Here is a 26,738-nt window from a genome sequence, read left to right as displayed (position 1 = left end):
GGGATTAATCTTGGCTTCTCCACTTAACTAAATTGTGTGATCCTAGGCAATTGTTTTATTTCACTTTCCCTCCTTTGTCTTCATTATCACATATGAGGACCTTGAAATACATGATTTCAGCATGTGTGCTGTACAAAACCTTCTCCTGTGTTTGGTTTAATAAACTATAATGTTGTTCATGTATAATTGAAACGTCATTCAAAGAGAGCACATAACAACTGACTTAGCTCTTAGTTCATTATTGGCATTGTTGTCAGGGTAGGGGGGTACACTTTTTGATATTTGAACAGATTTTATAATACTTTTACACTTTTGCTGCAAGATGTATTTAAAAATGAAGGTGTTTCTAAATTTAAGCGGTGCAGGACACCCTAGTTACTTCCATTTTTTTTTTTTTTTTTTTTAAACCGTTTATTACAAAATTCAAAAAATATACAGAGATGGGCCTACAACCTTCAGGCCGGCCGCTAGCAAGCAAGAGGAGCATTGGATACAAACAATAGCGCCCATGCCGCGGCGAAGGGAAATGCACAGGAGTTAGAAGCGGTGGTAGCCACACCATCCGAGCACACATAACGGTTTCATTTTAATATAAATAACAACACAAGAACAAATCCACAAGGCAACCCACAATCGGAAACAGCAGCATGTGCTCCCCTAGCGGGGGGGGACCCTACCAATCCATAGGAGTAGCAAGGGGGGGAAAAAGGGCAAGACTGGGATTAGGTGGACTCAGTGCCCGGGACTGGGGAGATAGACTGGCTAAGGGGATGGGGCCGGTGACGGATCGGGCAATAACGGCGGGGTACAGATTCCCCCGCGGTAGGTGTTCCAGGGGCCCCATACGTTCACCCATGTCCCAGGCTTACCTCTCGCAACATACACCACTTTTTCCCGAAACATGCACCAATCCATGTTATCCTTCCATGCCGAGACAGTCGGGGACCTCTGGGAACCCCACAGTTGAGCTATGTCGCGTTTGGCCACCATATATCCCAGAGTCACCCACCGCGTCTGTGGTACCGAGTAGTCGGTTGGCTCCCACACATTCAAAAGGCATCTCCTCGCTTCGGGCAGCAGCGACACACGCGTAACCACCCGCAGGACCTCATGCACACCACGCCAGAATCGCTCCACCTCCGGGCATTCCCACAAAATATGGAAAAAGGTCCCCAAAGAACCACACCCACGCTTACACAGCCCGTCTACAGCATATCCCATACGCAGTAGCCTTGGCCCCGTGACATAGACCCTATGGAGTACCTTGAGCTGGACGAAGCGAAGGCGGGCCGGTATGGCCACCTCTTTCGGGGAGGCCACCGCCGATACCCAGTCCTCGTCATCCAGCTCCAATCCATCGGCCACCCATGCCTCACGAAGGTTAGTCAGCAGTCCCGAGCGGTCATTGATAAGTTTTTTATAGATCAATGAAATCGTGCTGTCCGGTACATGTCCATCTAGCACTCTATCCTCCAGAGAGGAATACTCCGGGATGGAGGCAACGTCCGGGAATACGGAGCATAGCGCATGATGGATCTGCATATACCGAAAGTACTCCCTGTCCTGCAACTGGAATTCTGTCCGTAGCATCTCGAACGTTTTGAATCCCCCCCTCGTCCAGAGATCACCCACCCTGCTGATGCCTATCATGTCCCACTTTTCAAAGCCCTTCGAGGTCCACAGGGAGCCCAACTGCTCAGATGCGTATAGTGGCGACGCCCGGGTCAAACGACCTTTCCACCCCATCGGCACATTAGCCGCGTGCCACACTCGTACCATGACACGAGTGGGGCCCGTCAGACGTGCGTCAAGCGAGCCGGAGTACAGCGCTCGGTTATAATCACCACCCGGCAGTAAAATCTTATCCATTTCAAAAGCCGGGTTTAGAGCGGGCCCGTACAGGCCGTGATTAATCGCAGCCAGCTGGGAGGCCCAATAATACCGTTTGATATCCGGGAGGGCGATCCCCCCGTCATACCACGGGAGCGTCAGCTTCGCCAAGGCGATACGCGGTCTACCCTCCCAGAGCAGTCGGCGCTGCAAACTCTCCACCTCGCGAAAGTAGCGCGCCGGGACGACGTCCATTGTGTTCTGCAGAGCGTACAGGAAACGCGGCAGCGACATCATCTTAAACAATGCCGCCCGGCCGAGCGGCGAGAGCGGCAAGCGCCTCCAACGCGCAACATCCTCCTTCAGGCGCTGGAGGGGGGGAAGCAAGTTCTGACTATATCGGGCCTCCGCGTCCAGGGTAATGAAGACACCCAGGTACCGAAATCCCTGCGGGGCGATCTGGATAGGACAGCCCCGCGGAAGGATAGGGTCCTCCCCAGAGAGAACATAGACGCACGATTTAGCCCAGTTGATGATAAGGCCGGAGTTAAGACCAAATGAATGCAATACATCAACCAGCACTATCAGTGACTTACGTGGGGAAGCCAGGTACAGGAGGATATCGTCAGCATATAGAGATACGCGGTCCTCATACTCGGGTGTCCAGCGGAGACCACGAATAGAAGGTTCCCACCGCAGCCACTCCGCCAGGGGCTCCAAAGCGAGCGCGAAAAGGAGCGGCGATAACGGGCAGCCCTGCCGCGTGCCCCTGCCCAGCTCGAACGAGGCCGACACTCTACCGTTGACCACGACCTGCGCCAGCGGGCCAGAGTACAACAATTTTACCCAACTGATGAATCCTGGGCCAAACCCAAACTTCGCGAGCATCGCCCAAATATAGGGCCATTCAAGCGTGTCAAACGCCATAGTGGCGTCCAAGGACGCCAAAATGGCAGGCTCTCGTATGAACGGGACACGTGCGAGCACCCCATGCAAACGCCGCAGGTTAAGCGCTGTATTGCGATGAGGGATGAAGCCGGACTGATCCTGGTGCATCAAGTCACACACTACGCCGACCAGCCGATTGGCCAACACCTTGGCGAGGATTTTGGGCTCTGCATTCAATAACGAAATAGGCCGATAGGATGTGACCCGGTCCCGTGGCCTCCCCTCCTTATGGATAACCACGATAGTAGCTAGACGCTGGTCTAGCGGGAGGGAACCCGCCGAGTGGGCCGCGAGGAACATAGCACGGAGATGTGGCGCCAGCGTATCCGGTCGCAACTTATACAACTCGATGGGAAGACCATTAGGGCCCATGGCCTTGCCGGAAGCGACCGATCGTATGGCGAGGGCAATTTCTTCGGAAGTTGGAGCAGCGTCCAACGACACTCTGTCCTCCTCCGAAAGGGAAGGCAGCGCGATATCCCTGAGCAGGGCGTGGGAATCCTCTTCAGAGCGGGAGGACACCGGGGAATACACCCCACGGAAATAGTCTGCAAAGCAGGCGACAATTTCTTCTGGTTCAGTGACACACACACCATTCTGTTTCTCAATCAACGGGACAACTCGACTTGCTCTCTCCTTTTTTTCCAACCATGCAATCAATTTACCAGCCTTGTCACCCACATCATACAATCTCCCCTGTTGCTCTCTACTGAGGCCCCTGGCCGCCTCCATGACGAGGGCCTTATAAGCCGATTGCTTGAGTCGAAGAACATGTAATTTGTCATCCGTCACCCCATATTCTAGATCACCCTCCAACTCGGTTATCTCCGCTTCAATACGAGTCACCTCCTCCCGCTCGCGCCTCCGGGAATGGGAAATAAGGGACAAGGCCTCTCCCCTGAGTACCGTCTTGAACGCCTCCCACAATGAGATCGCTGATGACACAGACCCCACATTCTCGTCAAAGTAGCGCTTAAGGGATTTAACCAGCTCTGCGCGAATGGTGGGGTCACGCAGGTACCAGGGATTAATCGGGACCACCCTACCCTCTCCCCTCAGAAGAATATCAAAGTGCAACAAGAGTGGAGAGTGGTCCGAAATACCCCGTGCCAAATGGCGCACCTCCCCTATCCTCCCAACGCGCGCCGCCGGAACCAGGACATAATCTAGCCGTGAGAGACTACCATGAGCCCCTGAATGGAAGGTGTACTGCAACTGTGTGGGATGTTTCAAACGCCAACAATCCACCAGCCCCAAGGTATCCAAGAGGCCAGACAACCAGGCCTGGGCACGGGGGAGATCCCTAGGGGGGTGACGATCCAAAGTTCCGGAAACCACAGCATTAAAGTCCCCCCCCACCACTAGAATCCCCTCCGGAAGGCCAAGGAGGAGGCGCCCCAGATCCGAAAAGGTGGTCGTCTGCAGCCCCGGCGGGACATAGACAGACACAAAAATGACCACTCTGCCCTCCATTCTACCCACCAAAACCGTGTAACGTCCCCTGTCGTCATGGTGCACCTCATCAATCTCCAACGGGAGCGAGTTCTTAACCATAATGCCCACACCCCTTGAACCAGACGTGAAGCCCGAATGGGCCACAAGGCGGTAGCCCCGTCTATTCATGGCACAAAAGGAGTTGCCAATGAGGTGGGTCTCCTGCAGAAAAACTATATCGGGCGAGATTCGCTTCAAGAACTGCAGGACCACACCTCGTTTTATCCTGTCCCCCAATCCATTAACATACCAGGACAACAAGCTCAGTCCCCTACCCCCCATCATAAACAGAAGCCATCACTCGTCCCCCAGAGAGCACTTTAGAAATGATACAACGATGTTTTTGCCTTGTGGTAGAAACGAACAACACCCCACCCCAACCCACCCACCCCAACAAAACTCCCCCCTCCCTGCACCCCTGCATGAGCCCAGACAGCCCCCCCAACTTGCAGTGTGCCTGTCACCCCTATATAGTGAAACTAGCTAGACCCCCTAGAGGAGGAAAGAGCACCCCTTCTAGACCCCACACAACCTCCAAAAGAGGGGAAAGAACAAAGACAGAAGCTTTGGTCGAAAGTGGCATCATAATCGTCCAGAGTGAGGTCCAATATCCACCCCTCAGTCCCGATCCAGTGGGCCGTCTCCTCCCGCCGCCCCCCCCACCATCCCGAGCACTACCCCCAGACAGAGTGTCCAGCCAGTCCCCGGCCGCCTCGGGACGATCAAAAAAGTGCGTGCGACCATCCACCTCTACCCGCAGCTTGGCCGGGAAGAGCATGGCGTATTTTAAGTTCATGTCCCGGAGCCGGCGCTTAACACCCAGGAAACTCAGTCTCTGTTTCTGGACCGCTTGAGTGAAATCGGGATAAAAGTTCACCTCCATATTTTCCAGCTTCATCGGCCCTTGCAGTCTGGAGGCTTGCAAGATCGCGTCCCTGTCCCGAAAGTAAAAAATCCGGGCAATGAGAGGCCGCGGAGGGGCTCCGACCTTCGGCCTTCCCCCGGGAACTCTGTGGGCCCTCTCCACTGCAAAGAATTTACTCAGTCCCCTAGGCTGGAGATGGGTAACGATCAGGTCCTCTACAAAAAGATCCGCCGCCGCTTCCTCCCGTCCCTCGGGTACTCCGATGATGCGGATGTTATTCCTCCGGGCCCGACTCTCGGAATCTTCCAGGCGCCGATCCATAAGCACACTCGCCTGATGAAGTCGGCGCACCTCCGTTTGGAGGGCCGCCACCTCAGTCGTGAGGCCCGACGCGGTGTGGGCCAAAGAATCGACCCGGTCGTTGGTTTTGGAGAGATCAGCCCTCACCAGGTTGACATCCACTAGGATCGCGTCGATTTTATGGGCTAAGGTGTCAAACCGCTGGCCCACCGAGGCCTTCATCTCAGCAATGGCGCCCATGACGTCTTGCAGAGTCAACTCTGTGGGCAAATCCGGGGCATCCGGAGGGCACTCAGAGGACTTGTGCGGTCCACCGGGAGATCCTTTCGGGAGGGTGTAGCGGTCCATGATGTTGGCCTGATGTGCGGTGCCACGCCGGGTCGACTTGGCCTTCAACCGATCGCCATCTTGTTTCGTGGCCATCGTCGCGGGTCTCACCCCCTCACCAGCCACGCAGTAAAAGGCAAGCAATCAAGGCCACGGGGTCCGGGGGGTCACCCCAGGACGGCGGAGCGGGCCACAGCAGGCAGGCAGGCTGGGTCACCCAGCGAGGCCACCCCAACACAAAGAGCGCCGCGATCCCACTTGCAAAGACGGCAAGGGGGCGCGAAAGTGAAAGTGAAAGTGCGGGGTACGCGACTCGCCAGGCCCAGCCCGCCGTTGTTGTTCACTTTGCCACCGGGTCGCCCCCAAACGCGAGTCCGGGGTCAGGAGCGAAGGAGGCCGCAAACTTCAATCGGTGCTGACTCCGGCACCCGAGGTCCGATTCGAGAACGGGAAACGGGTACCACCTCGGCTCAGGCTCACCGACACAGTCCCCTCAACCGATGCAGGATGAAGACAGGATAAACGTAGGAGGTCGCGGAGGTCCTCGGGAGCCTCGCACCTACGCGGCCATCTTGGTTGCGCGCTAGGCTCCTCCCTCACTTCCATTTTTTAACTTCATTTGACCTATAAATAAATGTTTGCCTGTTTATTTAATGTCTTTTCAATGTTGGTGCTGAGCCGAGAGAACAGCAGCTCAGTGCTGCTGTCGACCAGGAGGCTGCATGTAAAGGTCAGGAGGCCCGCACTTTGAGTAACACTGATCTATCGTATGTGGCGATACTCTTACATTCTAAGAACTGGAAGGATGTCGAGAAGATTTCACTGCTAAATGAAGGCTGCATCTTTACTGCATATGTCCTGGACTCTATTTGTACTGTTTGTACTACTTGATTTAAAACGTACAGCCCTAGATTTTGGTTTCTAGGACTGTCATCACACCCTTGGTTGGCAGTGTGTATTTATTGTATGAGCACCTAGGAATTCTATATGCGTTTTATCTATCCACTGTATCCCTTCATGCTGTTAATCTTTGGAATGTGCAAAAATATGTCATAGCCACCAAAAATTGTTTTGTTTATGGTTAATTTTAACTAGTGTTTTTTTCTGTACAAAGAGTGGAATTGGGCCTAGGTGGGAAAAAAAGCACAGGTCCTTTTTGAACCAGTGTGACAGGAAGGGCAATGTATTTACCTTAATGCTATCTAAGCACTAAGGTAGAAGTCTGTGTACCACAAGGACCACACATGTGACACAGAACTAAAAACTCACTACACATTTGTGCCTACAACCTTCCATATACATGCAGGGAGGAGTAAAGAAACTAGATTGTGGGGGACTGGTTTTCCAGGGCAGGGTTGGTACACCACCTTTCCCGGGGTAAAGATTACACAGCTACCTTGCACTACGTAATGAGTTATCACCAACCTTCAGGGTCACCATAGCCTGGCGAGGGGCTATAAGAGGCATGGCAGTAATCACACTCCTCTGTGGATGGGTTTACACTATGTAGTGAGCAATAAAAACATGGGGAATTCTTAGTGAGCTAAGTGTTCAGTTCACTGAGAGAATACCAACAGATCAGGTCAGAAAAAGAGACAGATGTCAGGGTACCACAGCTGCACATACAGTGCTATGGCCTATGTTCCTACAGCAGGTTTTAAAGTGGGAGGTCATGATCTGAAACCACACAGTGGAGAAATGCTCCAGAGCGGTCAAAGGAATTATTGCTCAGTGAAAAGGGTCTGAAATGCACCCCAACATTTTCACTGATATAATCCCTTTATTGTACAAGACAGGTGGCATTTACTAGAAAGAAATGTACCACAGTTTCCATGATGTGTGCAGTAATGTCTCACTTTTATTCAGGACATCACTTCTTGTGTGGGGATGGAGAGAACAGGAAGTGAGGGGAACAGGGGACATTTCAGCAAGGGATATCATGAGTAGCGATAAACGCTCCAAAAGTAGACTGCTGGACTTAGCTGTTTTTGAAGGGTTATCCCCAAAACGTTTTGCTTCTTCCTCCTATTGTTTCCTGACCTGTTGCTGTTGGCTATGGAACTCTGGGCACTTTACCACTGCTATTTAGTGCTAAAGTGCATATTCTCTCTGTTTAAAGTGTTATCATTATTTGGTTATCCATGATTGGGATATTTGATGTGCTAGTAAGTCCCTAGTAAAGTGCACTGAGTGTGCCAGGGCCTGTAAATCAAATGCTACTAGTGGGCCTGCAGCACTGGTTATGCCACCCACATGAGTAGCCCTGAAAAGATATCTCAGACCTGCCACTGCAGTATCTGTGCACAGTTTTAAACTGCCATGTCGACCTGGCAAGTACACCCACTTCCCAGGCCCTAATCTTCCCTTTCCTTACATGTAAGGCACCCCTATGGTAGGCCCAAGGTACCCCCATGGGCAGGGTGTAGTGTATGTGAATGGTAGGACATGTACTGGTGTGTGTGACGTGTCCTGATTGTGAAATACTGCCAATTTTCTTTTTCACTATGGAAATGCTATCTGCCCCATAGGAAAGAATGGGAAATTATTTAGAACATCTTACAAGTATTACTACCCATTGCAACAAGATAGAGAAATAAAGTTTAGACTCTCTGAACTCAGAATTTAATAGCCCATCTTTTAGTAAATATGGTTTTTTAATTGTGGTTTGAAAATGTCACTTTTGTAAAGTAGGCCTTTTCTTGTTTATACATTCTGTCTTCCTCTGCCCGTTTGTGGATTGACGGTCTGGTTTTGGAGTTACAGGGGCTGGGGATGTGCATTCACTGTAGACAGCCACTGGGTGGCGGTTTGAGGTGGCCCTTCCTGGATGACTCAGAGCTGAGCTGAATGGGGCTTGGCTGCATTTAGAGTACTGGGAGGAGATTTCTTTGCACCTGAATAGGGCCTGTCTCCCTTCCACAATGCTGTCTCCACCCAATGCGGTCATACTGCACCAGTGAGGACCGAATTGGTTTCAACTGGGCTCAGAGACCGTTGCACAAGGAGAACACAGACAAAAAGGGGTATAAGTAGTAGACCTTAAACCCCAGAACTTTAGATCACTTCTGGACTCAAAAGGATCCTTTGCCAAGGAGAAGAGCTGGAGAGCTGTGAGGAGGAGTACTGTCCCTTTGCTGGTTGGGGTTGGTCTGCAGTTGCTATTTCTGCCAAGGAAAGGACAAACACTGAAATTCTGCTGTGGACCTGCTTGAAGAAGAATCTCCAAGGGCCTGTCCCTGTTCTGAAGTCTCAGGGACACAAAGACTTCACCCCCAGCTCCCCTGAACTTTATTGTCAAGAATTCTGACCTGCCAGGAGGTGCTTATTCCAGTTTTGGACCTCTGGAGTGTGTTCCTGCTGTTGGTAGCTGCTGAGAAACCTAACAGAAGTAAGAAAACCTGCCTCCGATGCCTTCAGCGACACCGCTGTGATGCTGCGACCTGCACTGAGGCCAGGGGCACTGCTCGTTAGGTGCACGACCCACCGCCCGGCCTGCACCGCAGCTCCGACACCCTTCAACGCCTGCCTATGCCTGCAGTTATCGGCATTTCCCGATGCCAGCACTCGCACGGACTTCATCATCACCAGCGACTGCATCCTGTTATCACTGTGCTGATAACCGCCGAGGGTGACTCCACGAACTCGCCGACTTCGCATCGTCACTGGAACCGACGCCTCACTGCCAACGCAACGGTCTTCCACTGTCCTGGACTTGACACGCTGCCTCCCCGAGGACACGCTGCCTTGCCTCCCACGTGGCAGCCAGGGAGCCGGCCTCGACACCTGACGCTTCACCTCCATGACGCTGTGCATCTTCATAGACTTCGTTTCTAAGGTATTGTTTGTTTGGGGGTCCGCGTGACTCCGTACCCGATGCCACGCTCCTCGTGGTTTGCGTCGTACTGTGAATTTATTGCTGTCACAATGTCACAATAACCCCAGGTGGAGCTTTTTTCTTACAAGCTTCATTTTTTAAATAAATGTTCTAAAGTCATATCTTATTACCTGTATGTTGGATTTTTGACGTTTTTGTCTTTTTGAGTTTAGATAAAGAGACTTTATTTTTCCTAAACTGGTGTGGTGGCCCTTTGTGGTGTTATCACTGTATTACTGTGTGTTTTGAGTACAAATACTTTACACATTGCCTTTGAGATAAGCCTGTCTGCTAATGCCAAGCTACCCAGGGGGTGAGCAGGGATTATCTAACGTGTGTATCCCCCGTACCCTGACTAGAAGCAAGGGTCCCAATTTAGACAAATGTACCTACCTCTGCCAACTGGAGACCCCAATTTCTAACATAGAGGAACAAGTGAGAAAAAGGGAATGACTCATTAAAAACAGCTGCAATACCTGGCTCTGTTCCTTCATTATTTCTCCATCAGGAACACAACATGAGAAACAGGCATGGAATCTGTAACTGAACTGTAATGAAACCTGGATGAGAGGAGTGAGTAGGCAATGGTGTCTGAATCAGTTAGAGCAGAAAATCTAGGAAAGGGCTCCACTGGAATTGAATGGTTAGTGGGCTACACAAGAGCCAAAGACAACAATGCCCAGTCAGAACTAAGAATTTGAAGGATCACTTGAGATCTCTTATTCCATGTAGTAAAAGTGTTGAAATTAATGTTTTGCAATCAGCGTATGAACGGCAAATGATGCTGTGTGTAACACATACCTTTTTAGATCACTGAAATTTCACAGATCACTTCAAAGTTAGATGTCACCTTAACACTGTAAATATCTGTGACTTTCATCTTAAAGAATGCCTATTCTCTCATTTATTTACAATGAAACACCCGGGCCACGCCCTCCATCCACTATTTGGTCCTGGTGAAATGCTCAGTATCACTGGAGAAGCTAGTAGCATTTACAGCAGATGCACCTGTACCAGAAATTCAACATGGAGACATGTGCACACCAGGAAACCTGTGAAGTTCACTCTGTATTAACAGTGACGTAGTAGGCAGTACGCGAGAGAGAAGAAAACAGGTAAGAAGATCCTTCACCAACTTTTTCATCTGACAAACATGGAGAGAGAGGAAGGTGTACAGACTAGATTAAGGAAAAAATAGAAGGCTAATGGAGCAGCACCATATCAGAGTTTCAGTCACAATAATTTGTAGGGAAATTCCAATGGGCATAGAACTTGTTCAATTTGATTATATGAGCTAGCACCTGTCCCTAAGACAGAATCGCTCGCAACCCATACTGCTGGTCTTGGATCTTTCTGCAGAAGCAGAAAATTAGATAAACTACCCACTGCTGAAATAATTTGCATGCTCTACTGCAGAGTAGCAAATATTTCTTAATAATTATAGGTGTAACTGGAATAACGACTGTGAGAAATTGCGTTGTTGGTTGTGTGTGGTGTTAACCCTGCTCAAGCAACAGCCGCAATTGCTGTCAGGGTGAATCACAAAAGTCACTGAATTAAACTGTTCTTAACCCTCTGTTAGCTTGCCACAAAAGCAGTGTGGCTTAACTTAGAGGGACTATATAAAGTATGTATGCAGCACACAAAGCGTAATAAAGTGCAAACACAACACAAGAAAAATCCCACACCAATTTAGAAAAAAAGAGTTCATTTTAATAAATGACTTGACAGCAAAATAACTAGAACTGGAGTTATGAATTTCAAAGCTTAAGGTAAAAACTAGTGCTTAAAAGATTAAAGAGCCAACCGTGGACATGTAGTTGCGCAAGACTGGGTCAAAGTAGAAAAAAATATGGTCGACCGTGATGGAGCGCGGACCATATACAAAAAGGGGATTGAGCACGGTCAGTGCTTACCTTCGGACTTGGAAGAAATTTCTACAAAAAGTGTCTGAGAAGGTAAAGTTCAGCAGGGCAAGGCTGCTGACTATATCCAAGTGTGAGGTGTCATCATCAGTGAGCCGCTGGATGAAGTTGCGGTGGAAATTTCCACATTCGCACTTAGTCTCTAATTTGGAAGTCAAAGATCTCCAGGCGGACAAAGCTGGAGGCTGTAGCCGACAGGATCCATGAGGCTGGACACCTCTACTGGGAAAGGCCATTCAATAGGATTTGCTGCTACAGAGAAGAACATAGCAGGAGCTGCTATGAAGTCAAACCAACCGGCGAAGCACCTTGGGTGGATTGATGGGCAGGTAGTTCCCAGTCTCCTCTCGGTTCCCAGAGCACTTTTCCAAAGTCCTGAGTTTGGGGTTTTAGCTTTCAGGGCACATTTACCACCACTTCCAAGGGCCCAGGACTGAAGAGGGACCACTTGGAGGTCAGGACTCACTGATGCTGGGTCCAGGTGTGAGTTCAAGATGGTTGAAGCCTTTTCTGTCCCTGAGGCTCTGATCAAGAGGCCAGCTAATTAGCAATTGGAGTCATTCTGGTAGTCCTGGGTTCAAGAGGTAGAACAGTGCTCGCGCAACAGAGTAGGTCTCTGAGAGTTCAAGGCAAGCTTCAGGCAGCAGAGAAGTCCTTCCAGCTGCATCAAAGTAGTCTTCTCAAATACAGAGCAGGCCACAGCAGCAGGCGGTCCTCTGAGAGTCCTTCCGCATGTCCAGAAAGTGAATAGAAGAGTGCGTCTGAGGGTCCTATTTTTATACCTGGTGCCTTCTTTGATGGGGAAGTTTCTAGAGATTTCCTTTTGAAGTGCTAAGAGTTTCCTGCCTCCCCTGCCATAGCTCCAGCTTGACTACAGGAACAATGAGGTAGTGTGAAGTTCTTTGTGTGAAGGCAGGTTACAGCCTATTGAATTGCAAGTGGGTCCTCCTTCCGCCAGTGATGGCCCATCCAGGCACACCTAATCCCTCTATTGTGTGGCTGTCTGGGAGGAATAAACAAATTCCAACTGTTGACTACTCCCACTCAAGCGACACAGTAACAGGTTGCAGACACAAAATATCTAGGGCATAAAAATGGAACATTTCTAAAAAATCTATTTAAAAAAAGGCATTTTCAAAATTGTGACTTAAAATCCAACTTTACCATTAAAGAGGATTTTAAATTACTATTTCTTAGACATCAAACATGAATTTCCTACCTGCTCCTAATCAAAAGTTAACACTCATTAAATGTAATAAGGCAACCCAATGTGATTCTAAGGGAGAGGTTGGCCTCAAAGTAGTGAAAAATGAGTTTAGGAGCTTTTCACTACCAGGACATGTAAAACTTAAAAGTACATGCCCTACCTTTTAAATACAATACATCCTGGTCTATGGGCTGGATAGGGCCTATATTAGGGGTGACATATGTAATAAAAGGGGAGTTTAAGGCTTGGCAAGGGGGTTATTTTGCCAGGTTTGAACTGGCAGTTTATACCTGCTAGGATGTTGCAGTAGCAGGCCTAAGATATGTTTTAAGGGGCTACTTAAGTGCGTGGCACAATGAATGCTGTAGGCCCACTAGTAGCATTTAATTTACGAGCCCTGGGTATATGGTTTACTAGGGACGTGTAAGTAAAATGATGCCAATCAGGCGTAAGCCAATTTTAACATGTTTTAGGGAGTGAGCACAGGCACCTTAGCACTGATTAGCAATGGTAAATTGTACAGAATCCTAAGGCCAGCAAGAATGAATTCAGCAAAATCAGGAGGGGTGAAGACAAAAGGTTTCGGGTGATCCTGCAAAGAGGACCAAGTCCAACAACGCCCCATTGATCCAACGTGGCCTCCTGCTGTCACAAACATTCCAGATTCCGTTTGGCACTACAATCATGGGCTGACTGTAAACACTGCAATGTTTTATTGCATCATTCCATCACCACATCAACTGGATATACAAAGCGGCTCAGTCCACCTGGAACATTCACAAAAGCTCTTTCACCAGATACCGCAAGCTGCTGGTGCTGGATACCCAGTCAGTTCCATTTTAACAGTTGCCCCCAGAATCTGCGGTGTTGAAATTAGCACCTTACTAAGCATCACCATCTTCTATTAATGATACAGGCACTGGAATTTGTTGTTTGTTTTTTAATAATTATATTTGTATAGGTTAATTGTCATTAATGTGGACTTGCAGCATTCATCAGCTAGGTACCTTCAAGGGTAAACAGCCATTAGTTCGTAGTAATTACTTCGCATACCATTACAACGCATGCTCTACCACACATGCGTTGTACAACGCAAAGTAATACTAGGCTTTTTTTTCTTCGCATGTGCAAATACCACGCATGTCGTTAAAAAGAAATTTGTTGTAAAGGCATGTATGGTATGCTTTTACAACAAATTTCATTGTAAAGGTATTCACATGCGAACTCAAAACAAAAAAAACGAACCATGTCGTTATGAGGAAACTAGGGCTGTTTCCTCACAACGACGTGCAACGCCCCTCGGAGACTACGTGAAGAAGGTCCCAGGAGGAGAGAAGAACCACGAGGAGAGAGAGCTAAGGGGGATTGGGAATGGGGTGGGGTGTTTTTTTTTAGGGTTTAGTGTAGTGGTGTTTGTGTAGTGTAGGGGGTCGTGCTGGGGTAGTGTTTTAGGGTTTAGGGTTGTGTTGTGGTGTATGTGTAGTGTAGGGGGTCGTGCTGGGGGTAGTGGTTTAGGGTAGTGTTGTGGTGTAAGTGTAGTGTAGGGGGTCATGCTGGGGGTAGTGTTTTAGGGTTTAGGGTAGTGTTGTGATGTTTGTGTAGTGTGGGGGATCATGCTTGGGGTAGTGTTTTAGGGTTTAGGGTAGTGTAGGGGGTCGTGTTTTAGGGTTTAGGGTAGTGTTGTGGTGTATATGGAGTGTAGGGTAGTGTTTTAGGGTTTAGGGTAGTGTAGGGGGGTCGTGCTGGGTAGTGTAAATGTAGTGCGAGGACTGTCACTTACCTTAGAAAATTTTACAACGACTATACCTTTACCACGCATGTTTTTGCGTTGTAATGGCATGCGTGGTAAAGGCATAGTCGTGGTAAAAGTTTCGCTTAGTAATGGTATCCCATTGTAATTGCCAATGCGTACTAATACACGCATTTTAATGGTACGTCACTAGCCAGGGTGTGTTTGGTGTTTGAGTGGCTTATCAGAACTGTAGGTTTACTTGCAGTTAAGCTTTCGTATACGTGTCTGGTTGTTAGTCTGTTAAGTATTAGTTGGTGTGTGAAAACGGAGATCCTTTCCTGCTGGGTACATGCAAATTGAAAGCTTGGCATGTACGTTGCCCAACATGAGGGATATGTATGTTTTTGGTGTTTGATTGAAGAAGACAGCCAGGGGTGTAGCTATCAACAGTGCAGCAGGTCCAGTGGCACCATGGCCCAGTGGCCTGCAGGACCTACTGCACCCCAACTGCAGCTTTTGTTTGTACTACCAAACCAGGTAATGGAAGGGTTTTTTCCGTGTTTGCAGTAGGGCCCATGGCACCACGGCTTCACCACTGAAAACCGTCGCAGGTAAAAACATGATTGTGCCCCACAGTCATGCCGCTTTGGAGTTGAAGATGCACTGCTGCTTCCACCAGTGCGGCTCTCCTGCCTCTGCCTCTGCCATTCCCACAAGATGTCTTCGATCAGAGGGAAAGGGGTCATGATAGCAGCTCAGACAGCGGGAGAAGAAGTTATTTTCTTAGTTTCAAAACAAAGGGGGCCGCAAAATGTTTTTCTTTCTGTATTTTGAAAAGATGCAGAAGCCATGATGGAGGTGAAGTCGTTGGCATAGGGTTGCGGATATTTCCATTGAAGTTGGAGGGGCGCAGTAATTATGGCAGTGAGAGCAGTGCTTAATTTGTAAAAGAAAAAAAGAAAAGTGCCAGGGACCTTGTGAGGAGGCCCCTGCAGCTTGCATCACGCATTGCCCCTGCCAGCGCTGCCAATGACAGCACCAACACAACTACTAACCATCACACACTAACAAGTGTGACATTTCACACTATTCGAAGCCCCCAAAGCTAGAAGCATGGCTTGGACTGCAGGTATTACTCATTGGTAAAGAATGTTGGATTAATAATCACTGTTGTTGTGCTTATTTTGCAATTAGACCAACAGCGGCACCATGTGGCAGACTGTCATAATTGGCAATGTTGACAATGAAGTGCCGGTGCCGAGAACTGGAAACCATCGGGTCAAATTAAGCACTGAGTTAGAGAGAGGCAAGAAGTTTCGAGTATTTTTTATCAGGATCTATTTGGGGGATGCCTATGAAAGTGAGGAATGGACCATAGGAAACGCAAGTGTTAATTATTCGTGCTTTAGGGACAATACAGGAGGAAGACTGTCGAGGCCTGCTTGAGCAGTCGGCACATACTCTGTTTTGTGCTAAAACAGTAATTAGCACTAAAAGCCAAAGGAAACACCCCAAGATTGCCTTTTAAGTTCAGAATCCATCCTTTGTTTTTCTTCAACATTCTTTTAGGAGTCGAATCCTCATATTACCCGTCCCTTCCCCTGTTCTGTTGCCTTTTAATGCAGCATGTCTAGCCAGCCTTGTGTTGCCATTAGTCGAGCAGTACACACGAGTGAAGATGCAGGCTGGCATATCCCCCTTAATCATGCAGTAAATAGCAGCATGGGACAGACGTTCCATAGTCACTGAGGAAACCCAGCCTTTTGGGAGGTGGAAGGACTATGAGGGATGTGTGGAATGGTTGCAGGAGATGCTAGATTATGTATTTTTTATTCAGAGGCAATGGATAGGAGACATTTCACAAGTAGGGGGTGGGTGTCACGAACCACCAGAAATCTTTCTCTGTTTTGTGAATAACAATGAGGAAGGGAGGTAAATGACACATATACTTTTAATATATAGGTCCATTTATTTCTTTCCTCACCCGTGCATTGCGGTCTGTGACACATCGGAGATAGGGAGGAAAGGAAGAGTGCCCAAAATACCTTTGTGCTATGGATTTGCCAATCAGAACTAGGTTTCTTCCACCTATAGGTTTCAAGTGTGTTTTGATTCTATAGTAATGCAGTGCTTAGATGCGTTCCTAGTGCACCAATAGGGTGGGACTGTCTGATTGCTGTTACATAAAGCCCAGTTGACCCCCACTCTTGTGCTAGTGCGGGCTCAGAAACACATGGCAGTAACTACCTCTTTGTGTTGTCAAGCTCTGCTGTCAGATAAGCATGCATTAACTCAGAGATATTTAAAATTAATATATCGGTTTGAGACACCAAAAAGAAGTGCACAGACCTCTTCTGCCCTCTTGCAGCATCGTTATACGGCTCCAGGAGATGATGGGCTTTTTTTTTTTTGGGCACATTTATATAGCGCAAACTCGACCCAAAGGTATTGGAGCACTTTACATGAGTACCAGTTACTTTACACAAGGACAGATTCTTTTTTTTTTTTTTTTTTTTGGTAGGCACGGGGAGATTAAGTGATTTGCCCAGAATCACAGAATGTGGAGTCGACCCCGAGGCTCGAACCTTGGTTTCCCAGCTCCAAGGTCGAGATCTGTGATTTTGATTGTTGATTGTGTTTCTACTTCGTCAGTATCAGGTGCAGACTTGATGGTAGTAGACGGAGTTCTCCCACAGACTGAAGCCATGTTACTTGTCTTATCACTGAGGAGAAATGTGACAGTGATAGTGGATCATGGGTTTCCTTAACTCTCTCTACAGGCCGCATTACAATGTGGGTATATTGCAGAAGTGATTTCTTTGGCCAATTAGGGGTACCATTCCCTAAGGATAGGGGGTTGTTCTGAGTCGCATATATCCCTGACCAGAACAAGAGGACAGACCGATCGGTGTCTGCCCCCCGAACTAAAATAGCTAATTCCAAGTGTGATAAATTATCACACTCTTCTTACCCAACTTGCATCATGGACACCGAACTCTCGTTCGGGGATGAGATTCTAGCAGAGATCCTAAACACACCATCTCTACTAGCAGAAACCATAGTCACCAATACGGTAAAAAACTCGGATGAATGGGAAGCTCTCTCTTCTAAGAAAAAGGAACAAATACGCACAGCACTTCATGGGGCATTTATGACGGAGTACCTCCGGAAGAACACGGCCCCGAAAGGCCTTATTGTTACCAACGAACCAAGACTGTTCCTCAACAATAAGGAGTTCAGAATTAATTGGTCAAGCATCGCCTGGAAGTGCACAAAAGACTGGCTCATTCTTATTATTAACACCGCCAGACAACTGGCAGATGCACTCCTTATCGAGATACAACAGACTCAAGACAACGGTCCAGCTTTCAGCCTTTAAGAAGAAGCTTGAGGAAATCAACAAAGACCACTCTGATTACAAGGAGTATCTTACACAGTCAAAACTTACGAAACTCCGGAAGGATGTACAAAAATTCTGTAAAGAAACGGTTTACCCATATGTCACGGACGAACACTATGACAAACCAGCCCTCCAACAGCCAGGGAGAAGACAACGGTTCAGACCCACCCCCTAGAACTGGACATTCAGCTCTGGAGAGGAAAGAAGTAATAGTAGCAGTGAATGGCTCAGGACCACAATTTCGAAAACCAATGGGTTACCACCATCCGATGATGCAAGGTCCACAACCTCAACCTCCTCCGTTCGTTTTCTGGCCACAACCATATTACCAACCAGGGTTTGGCTTTCCTCAAGGCCAACCGCCTTTTTTATTCCAGGGCCGTGGCAGAGGGAGAAGCCGTCAAAAACGAAGAAACACGAGGGTCCAATGGGAAGATCAACCACAACCACCCCATGTAGTAGTAACCAGGAGCAGAGGGAGAGTGGAAATGCCCTCGACGAGCAGGGACCAACCAACATAGTAAATATCAGCAAACACATACTCTCGCACGATGAGACGACCTTTCTCTCCAAGGGTCTGGGATTTGTTCCCACACCCAAAAATGACCCCTTTGTCCTGCATACGGAATTGGCCCAATTTTTCCGGAAAATCTAACTTCGCGATTTCTTCGGAGACACAGAAGAGGGTGCGGAGGAAAAGAAGTCAACTGGGCTGAGAACAAAGTCCACTTTCCAACCACCTAACCAGAATATTTCATGTCACATACTTGCATTTGAACAGGCCGTGCTGAAAGACATTGAAGACATCGACTTCCGGAACACTCGTGGTTTCGACAACCTCACTGGGAATGAACGTACTGCCCTTAAAAATCTAAGTAACAACAAAGATTTAACCATAAAACCAGCTGACAAAGGGGGTGCCATAGTCATTATGGACAGTGATATGTACCGAGAGGAATGCTTGAGACTACTCTCTGACTCCAAAAGCTACACCGTACATAGAACTGACCCCACAGGCCCATTAATGACCAGGATCAGAAGCATGGTTACAGAAGCACTCTGCAACAACTGGATCACTAAACAAGAGGCAAACTTCCTCATAAATGAGGAACCCAGAATGCCCAAATTCTACACACTCCCGAAGATCCATAAAAACCAGATGCCTCCACCAGGCAGACCTATTGTGTCTGGTATAGGATCAGCTTTAGAGTCACTGTCACAGGTTTCTTCGCCCCATTGTTAAAGAATCTACGTCTTACCTTAAGGACACAAAGGATGTCCTCTGCCTCCTCAGAGACCTCACGGTGGATACAACCAATGATTGGCTGATAACTATGGACATAGAAGCTCGATATACGAGCATACCACAGAGACGCACCTTGGAAGTGGTGGAAAATATCATCCTCAATAGAGAGTGGGATTTTTTAAGCCCACAACATTTCGTGATGGAATGTGCGGAACTTGCGCTCACTGAGAACTTCTTTGAATTCGAGAAAGTCATCTACCACCAGATCGCTGGTACTTCAATGGGGAGCACCTTTGCCCCCAGTATGGCCTGCCTGTACGTTCAACAATTCGAGGACGATTTCATCCACAATCCACACAATCCATTCCTACAACATCTCAGGATCTGGAAACGTTACATAGATGATGTCCTTATAATATGGAATGGGACCGAGGAAGAAGCAATAAGATTTGTCCAGTGGGTTAACACCAAAGATGCACATCTCAGATTCACCCACACAATCAATAAGAACCATGCTATCTTCCTCGATCTAGACATCACTATGACTAACGAAGGGATTACCACCAAAGTGCACAACAAGCCCACCGACAGGAACAGCCTTCTATTATATGAGAGCTACCATCCCAAGGCCCTGAGACAAAACCTCCCGGTTGGACAATTCCTTCGCGTAAGGAGGAACTGCTCTGATATCGTTACATTCGAAAAACAAGCATCCCATCTTGAAACAAAACTTGTTGATCGCCACTACCCTAAAAAGATGGTACGCAAGGCTAAGAAACGGGCAAGAAACAACCCAAGGGAAGCACTTTTGGAGGATGTGGTGAAAGAGAATACCGAAAGAACAGTATGCGTTACCACATTCAGCCCTGTTTCAAACACAGTGCAGAAGATAATTAGGAAAAGATGGAACATTCTGAACAGCGCAGGAAAACAGTGGGATCCCCCACTATTTGCATTTAAACGCAACAAAAACCTGCGAGACCAACTTGTTCACGCCAGCATGCCAACTACTGATGGCACCGAACAACAGCGGCTCTGGGATCAACCGCGAGTGATGGGACATTTTACATGCGGTGGATGCACTTCCTGTAAGCTTACTACCAACACCAAAGAAGTCAACATAGGCACAGGTAAACCGTGGGAACTCCGCAAATTCAGCAACTGCAACACCAAGAATGTTGTTTACCTCCTGACATGCCCGTGTGGTCTCCAGTATGTTGGCATGACAACACGAAAAATCAGGATACACATTAACGAACATTACAGCACCATAAGATGCAAAACAACAAATACCAAACTCACACGTCACTTCTTGGAAAAACATCACAAGGACACCGACCTTCGATGGACTATCCTTGAAGTCATGAACAAAAGTAAATTTGACCTTTCAAAAGCCCTTCACGTAAGGGAACAACGTTGGGTCTTCCGTCTGCGATCCCATGAGAGGGGCCTTAACGATGACATCCCATGGCTCCAACTGAGTAGATAATCCCTCTCCCTATGTTCTTCTACCGTTATGACCTGAACTTAGTCAATCATGCCTCCCGTGCCATTAACTACTGTCTCTACACCAACACCCTCAAATGGGCAACTGAAATAACAAAACCCCCTCTTCCCCCCCCCCCTTTTTGACTGGGTATCTTTCGTGCCCCTATGGTACTGTGAGACTGTCCCCCACCTCCCCCATCCTACACACAAAATGTGAGACAGGATCGTTTCAAACATACTAACACCACGGGCGCTCCCTTGACACTTTGTTCTCGTGCTCGCCTTATCATGCCCAATCACGGTTCAGGCGACAGCTGCTTGGAAAAACGAGGGGTGAATGCTGTGGATCGTTACCGTTGCTCTACGCAATCCCCGCATCACCTTGGCAACCCCCGACGCTTTCACCATTTCCTTTTTTTTCACACAAGCACTACTGGCTCTGCATGGTTGCCCACGCCCATTTCAACACCTCGTATTGGTCCTTGGAGCACGTATCAGCACTCATTTTCACATCGTACCCCTGCGTTACCTAGACGACCCAGGACGCGCTTATTCACACGTGAGTCCGACCGCGGGCGGGTCCGTTGACTCGCTTTCCTTTTTTGGGCACACGCCGCTGCCGGGACGATTCCATTGGCCAATTGCAGTGGCCATCACTTAACCAGGCACCGCGCTGCATGCATCTTCCTCACGTCCGCTCGGGACACCGGAAATAACACACCAGGAACCCCTTCTCAGCCGTAACTACCCAACGCTGATTCCAATTAAATCCTTCAAGCACACTATTTAAACCTGACCGCGCGGTCTCACTCCTACATCTGGGAGGACCAGGAGCAACACCGTAGGCTGAACGCGGGACATTTTGCCTGAGACAGTAAGAGTATGAATGCATTATATACCGTAACTGAACCCCTCTGGTCGGTTACTGTGTGAATGACCGTGTTTTTACTTACATGTGGAATTTCAAGGTTCCATACACCGGATGATAATTTTCTGACAAATACTATGATTTACCCTCTCTCCCTCCAGAATGAACAGGAGTGTCCCCTCCCTTCCCCCCATGTGGCAAGTAGTTGTCTCAACTAGGGTAAGACCTACGAGAGCATCTTGACTCTCGATCTGTTTGTGTACACACATAGAGTGGCACAAGTCACGTGATTAGTCACTCACCTTAAGGAACTTACGCATGCGCTCTTTCTTTTCATTTTTATGTTTTTGTGTCTTGACCCATTTCTACAGTTATTACACTATCGTTTGTTCACTCCTTGAGATTTTCTGTCCAGGCCCCCTCCACCTGGAACTCCCTGCCACTTTCACTCCGTCTCTGCCCAAAGTACGACTGTTTCCGCAGACTTTTAAAAACCCTGCTATTTCAATCCGCATATGACTAACCCTCTCATCCTGGATCACGTTACCTGTCAATGAGCGCCAAGAAACCGATGGTGATAGTGCGCGTTACAAATAATTTTAACGTAACGTTAACGTAACGTAACTCCTCCCTATAGGCTTGACGGTTGGAAGCCAATTAGGAAGCGGAGTGTGGCCCCCGCTACACCCGCGCAGTGGTACTTTCTTGCTACCTGTTGGTAAGAACGGAGCCCCAATTCAAACTTAGGTCCTGATGAATGCCCTGGACCCGGTCGGGCCAACTAGGCAGAAACATGTCGACCTTCCACAAGACGGTTAGGGGACACTAAACACCCCATCCACCGTCCTTTTGCTTTTAGCATCATATAGTTATTGGCCACATTAAACATTCTTTTCTGATAACTATAATGATTTTTAACTTCACGTTTCACCCCACGGGCCCCCACTCTTTAGTTTAGAAGTGCATCCCTGTCTCCAGGTGTATGCCCGCCCTCCATCAAACGAAGGTTTTGGAGGGTGAGGACTGGCCGATGATGAAGCATGACCCCAGGTGGTGTGTGAGACGAGTCCGTCACTTTTTGTGAGATGTCCCAACTCACAACAGTTCTATAACTGTGGTAGGGTCACACTTCACTAGGAGCAGCTTTCTGTGGTTAATATCTAGTAATGGAGGCCGCTAGCTCCTAGAACCCCACGCCTCCCGTTCCCCCCTCCATACATTGTGGAGTTTCTCCTGTGATTACAATTTCTTTGGCCTTGGCAGAGTTGTTGGAGGAATCATTGAATAATGCAGGTTGGAAGAGTTTGTGGAGCTTTAGAGGAGAAGAGTGTAATAGTACCTGTGCATGCATTAATCAAAATGATCAAAATGCAATATCGAGAATTCTTAAGAAAATGTCTTTTTTTTTTTTTTAAAAGGTCTGGCATAGCCACGGCCTTTTGATTTTACTAAAATCATAAGTAGAATATATTTAATTAAGGGCCTTCCAACCAACCCTCTTCATTCATTGAGCTGATATTGTGTCATTCACACTTTTCTTCCACCCACTATAGCATACAGCATGGGGCAGTGGGTCAGCCATTTGCAAACTTGACCGTGAGTGACATTGTTCTGTCCTTTCACAAGGAGCGCACCCACACATACATTTCTCATAAGTGACCGGTACGGTTATGGCAATGTGTCCACTTTACTTTTTTGTTGAAACATTTTTTATTGTTTTACAACTCAACAACTCAACGAGCATCCTACAACCCCCACCCTTCTTGGAAGTATTACCTGTGTACCATCAATTCCAATTATCCAGTAGTATGAACAGCCTTCCCACGCAATGTGTCCACTTTACGCCCCAAAAATATTTTTGCTTTTAGCCAATCTGTTTTTTTAGATTAATGAGGGCCTGGCAACAGTTTTGCAGAAACTATGATCAAACAAGCCTCCGGAAGGCCAAAAGGCTGTCAGCTGATACCAGACCTATTAGCTATGTCAATTCTTGTTTTACATCACTGTGGTAGCATGCCAGACCAGATTTTGCAGAGTAGGCTGATTGTACAACACACTTCTCTAGCAAATTGACAATAATTACATGCTTTTAAGTTGTTTAGGAGCAGACAAGCCCTGTAATTTCCTTCTCCTCTCTCCAGGGTAAGCTTCGAAGTGAAGAAATGCGGAGCATTCGGCTTAGAGTGATAGGTTTCATCACCTCCTCGTGTATTCTGCATTTTTGATGCGTAATATGTGTCTTTGCTGAAAAAATCATGCATTTATATACAATAAAATAAAACACAAATTGCCCGCTCCTGCTTCAATCTCCCTATATTATTGTAACCTCTTTTTAAAATATTTTATTCAGTCCCTCCACCCCCTCACCACACCAATTTCTACGTTTGATTCTCTTCTTTTTTCTATTCAAAAAATGACTCTTGGTTTCCAATAATTTATTATGTCAACTGAGTTGGTAATTTACCCTCCAAATTTGATGAGACTTCAGAGGTTTCAACAGCTCAGGTCTACCCATGGTAATGTTTAAAGCTAATTACAATGCAGCTCTTCTTCAGAGAATCCGAGCACTTCATTGATGCTTTCAGTAACTGAGCCTACGTGGTGGTGGTACCTGACCCATATGCGCCCATCAAGCCTCCTCATTGTAATTGTGTAATTTAGCTTAATCGTTAGTTTCCCACACCCCCTTATAAGTTTTGAGGCCAAACATAAAATTTCCCTGTACTGACATCTGGCTCCAGTTGTCTACTCTGAGATTTAAGATGTTACGCAGTCGTTCCTTTCGCTGTAAGCAGATGTCTAGTATTTGCTGGTACTACCTGGACTGATGTGTTTCATTTGCTGTGAGTGTGCACCGCTTACACAGCTTTATGTTTCTTTCCTTCCTCCTAGGAGGCAGATGGCATCACCTTCCATTACTGGGCCCTCTTCGATGGCCATGCTGGAGCCGGGGCGGCGGTGGTGGCGTCCAAGCTGCTCCAGCACCACATTGTGGAGCAGCTGCAGGACATCATAGACATCCTGAAGAACTCTGCATTGGCTCCGCCCACCTGCCTCGGCGAGGAGCCAGAGACGGCCATGGCCAACAACAAGACTCTTACCAGGGCGGCCTCCCTGCGCGGAGGCGGGAGCGCACCCGGCTCGCCCAGCACCCCTCAAACACGCTTCTTCACCGAGAAGAAGATCCCGCACGAATGCCTCATTATTGGGGCCATTGAGAACGCTTTCAAAGAAATGGTAGGTGTTTCCATGGAGACTGCTGTCTTTTGGTACTCCTTACTTTACAGTATACTTTCACCCGGTAGAACTGTTTCACTCTTGAGATCTGTGCTCGTATACATTGCTAGGATCTGTCTACCATAAATAGCCGATTCCCGTACACTGGCCTAATATCATAATTAACCCGTCCCCCAAACCTTCTGTAAGTTGCTGCAGTGTGTGCTGATTGGCATTTTTATGTTACTAATGTGTACTTATTCATCCGTATGTTTGATGGTTAAATGTTTCTCGGGTGTAACACGCAATTTTATCATCTAAGTTACTCACCCTTGTCATAATATAGATGATAAAGCAGTCCACATTTTCAACTCTATCCATTTATTTGGGTATATACTTTGTGGTATAAGTTAGAAAAGTAACGTGTCATCAGATGTAGGTTGAATACAAGATACAGCATCATTGTTTTTATTCCCATGGCAAATGTTATAACCTGGCAAATGATTGAATCGCATCTTGTACCTCGAGTGCATTGACAATTAAACCTGTCCTAAGTAAGCAATGCCAGTACATTGAATCTTCCCACGTGTCGAGGGAACATTGTTATAATCCGAGTTCCATTTCTGTGCTGTTTTATGCCATCCTCGAAAGTAATATTTTGTGTTCCTGCTTAGTAAATGAACTCTGGCATGGGACCCTAGCCTTTACCTGCACGGTGGTCTGGATAGAAGTTGTGGAATGACCAAGCAATAAAGACAGATACAAGATGCAAGACCAGGGACAATTTGTATTTAAGACCCTGGTTCCTTCACCAGTAGGGTTGCTTTTGCTAGCCATGCTGGAATGTTAGCACTTTTTTCCTTGAACTTTATTCACCTGTTACGTTTTGGGGGTCTTCACTTTACAATTTTATAGTTGTGGGGTGTATTCACGTGACTTCAGGGGTGGGTTCAAGATATCAGGATGTTGTAGATTGCACACTGCAAGATTTCTCCTGCCTGCTCGGTGTCCCGGCTCTTCCTCAAGGGACTGTAGCCTCAGTAGCAAGTGATCACAGCCCCTTGTTTGTGTGAATGAGAAGGTGATAGACTTCCCTCATCATCTTGGCCTCTGATATTGAATCTTCCTTTATGCGAAGTACGTTTCTGGTATTGCAGTACCGCCCGCTGTCTGATTCCGGTCTTCATGCAGATGTTTGTGAGTGGGTGACTTTGGCCGAGTCATTGCTCTCATGTGCCCAGCATCATTCGTGCATATTCTCAGTAGACCTTGCCGCACTGATAGGACCCTGGATGGGGTGTGCATCCCCAGCCACATCCCTTTCGTGAGGCGTTTGTCAGGCACTGTACAGGGTCATACACAGTCGTAAAGTCAAAGAGTGATGGGAAAGGTACCTGGTGTGGAGCCTGATGCGTTGTGATCTAATGTTCTTTAAAGATGTGTGTCTTATGTATGTGTGTTTTGATATTTCTGTAGTGTACAGTGTCTCTGTGGCAGGCTGTCCGTGCCTTGTCTCCGTACCGGCACAACCTCTCAGGAGACAGGGCCCTGTGTTAATCTTAGGGTGACTTGTTGGAGTCTGGCACTCATGCACACGCGCAGTCTTGTTTGAAATTTTGTCATCGTGTTCTCTCTGAAGCCAATCTAGAGGGAATGTTTGTTCACTTACCTCACACTTTGATACTAACTGTGAGTTTTCTGAGAATGACCAGGCCTTGCACAAGATGAAGTCAGGCTCTCCTGTTTTGCCTTCTTCCAAAACAGGAAGTAAAAATGTTTTCTGCCGAAAAATCGGCTTAGGTTCCACCCTCTGTGCTGGTTATGGTATTAGCCCAGTCCATCACGGTGAAGTAACTTCCTGCATGTAACTAACTGCTTTTTGTCTCTTACCCATTTCCTGTTTCTTCATGTATAAGAAGCTGGAACCATCAGCACCATGACTTGCAAATGCTCGGGTAACTTTTTTGTCAGTGGGTGCTTCGCTGCTTAGTTACTGATTTTAGTTCATCCCTTTTTCT

The 26,738-nt window shown here is 47.5% G+C and overlaps 1 protein-coding gene across 2 annotated transcripts in view; it reads left to right on the top strand.

The window, feature by feature from the left end:
* Positions 1–26,738, top strand: part of PPM1H (protein phosphatase, Mg2+/Mn2+ dependent 1H) — a 712,578-nt gene that overhangs the window by 332,092 nt on the left and 353,748 nt on the right. For both annotated transcript variants that reach the window (XM_085653356.1, XM_085653357.1), the window contains one exon: positions 24,397–24,741. In XM_085653356.1, the coding sequence (XP_085509482.1) occupies positions 24,397–24,741 (345 nt within the window). The remainder of the gene's footprint in view (positions 1–24,396; positions 24,742–26,738) is intronic.

This window comes from Triturus cristatus, chromosome 4_1 (assembly GCF_964204655.1).
Source record: "Triturus cristatus chromosome 4_1, aTriCri1.1, whole genome shotgun sequence".
In the NCBI taxonomy this organism is placed as follows: domain Eukaryota; kingdom Metazoa; phylum Chordata; class Amphibia; order Caudata; family Salamandridae; genus Triturus; species Triturus cristatus.
The sequence above is the reverse complement of the archived record's forward strand: the minus strand, read 5'-3'. Positions and strand labels throughout refer to the sequence as shown.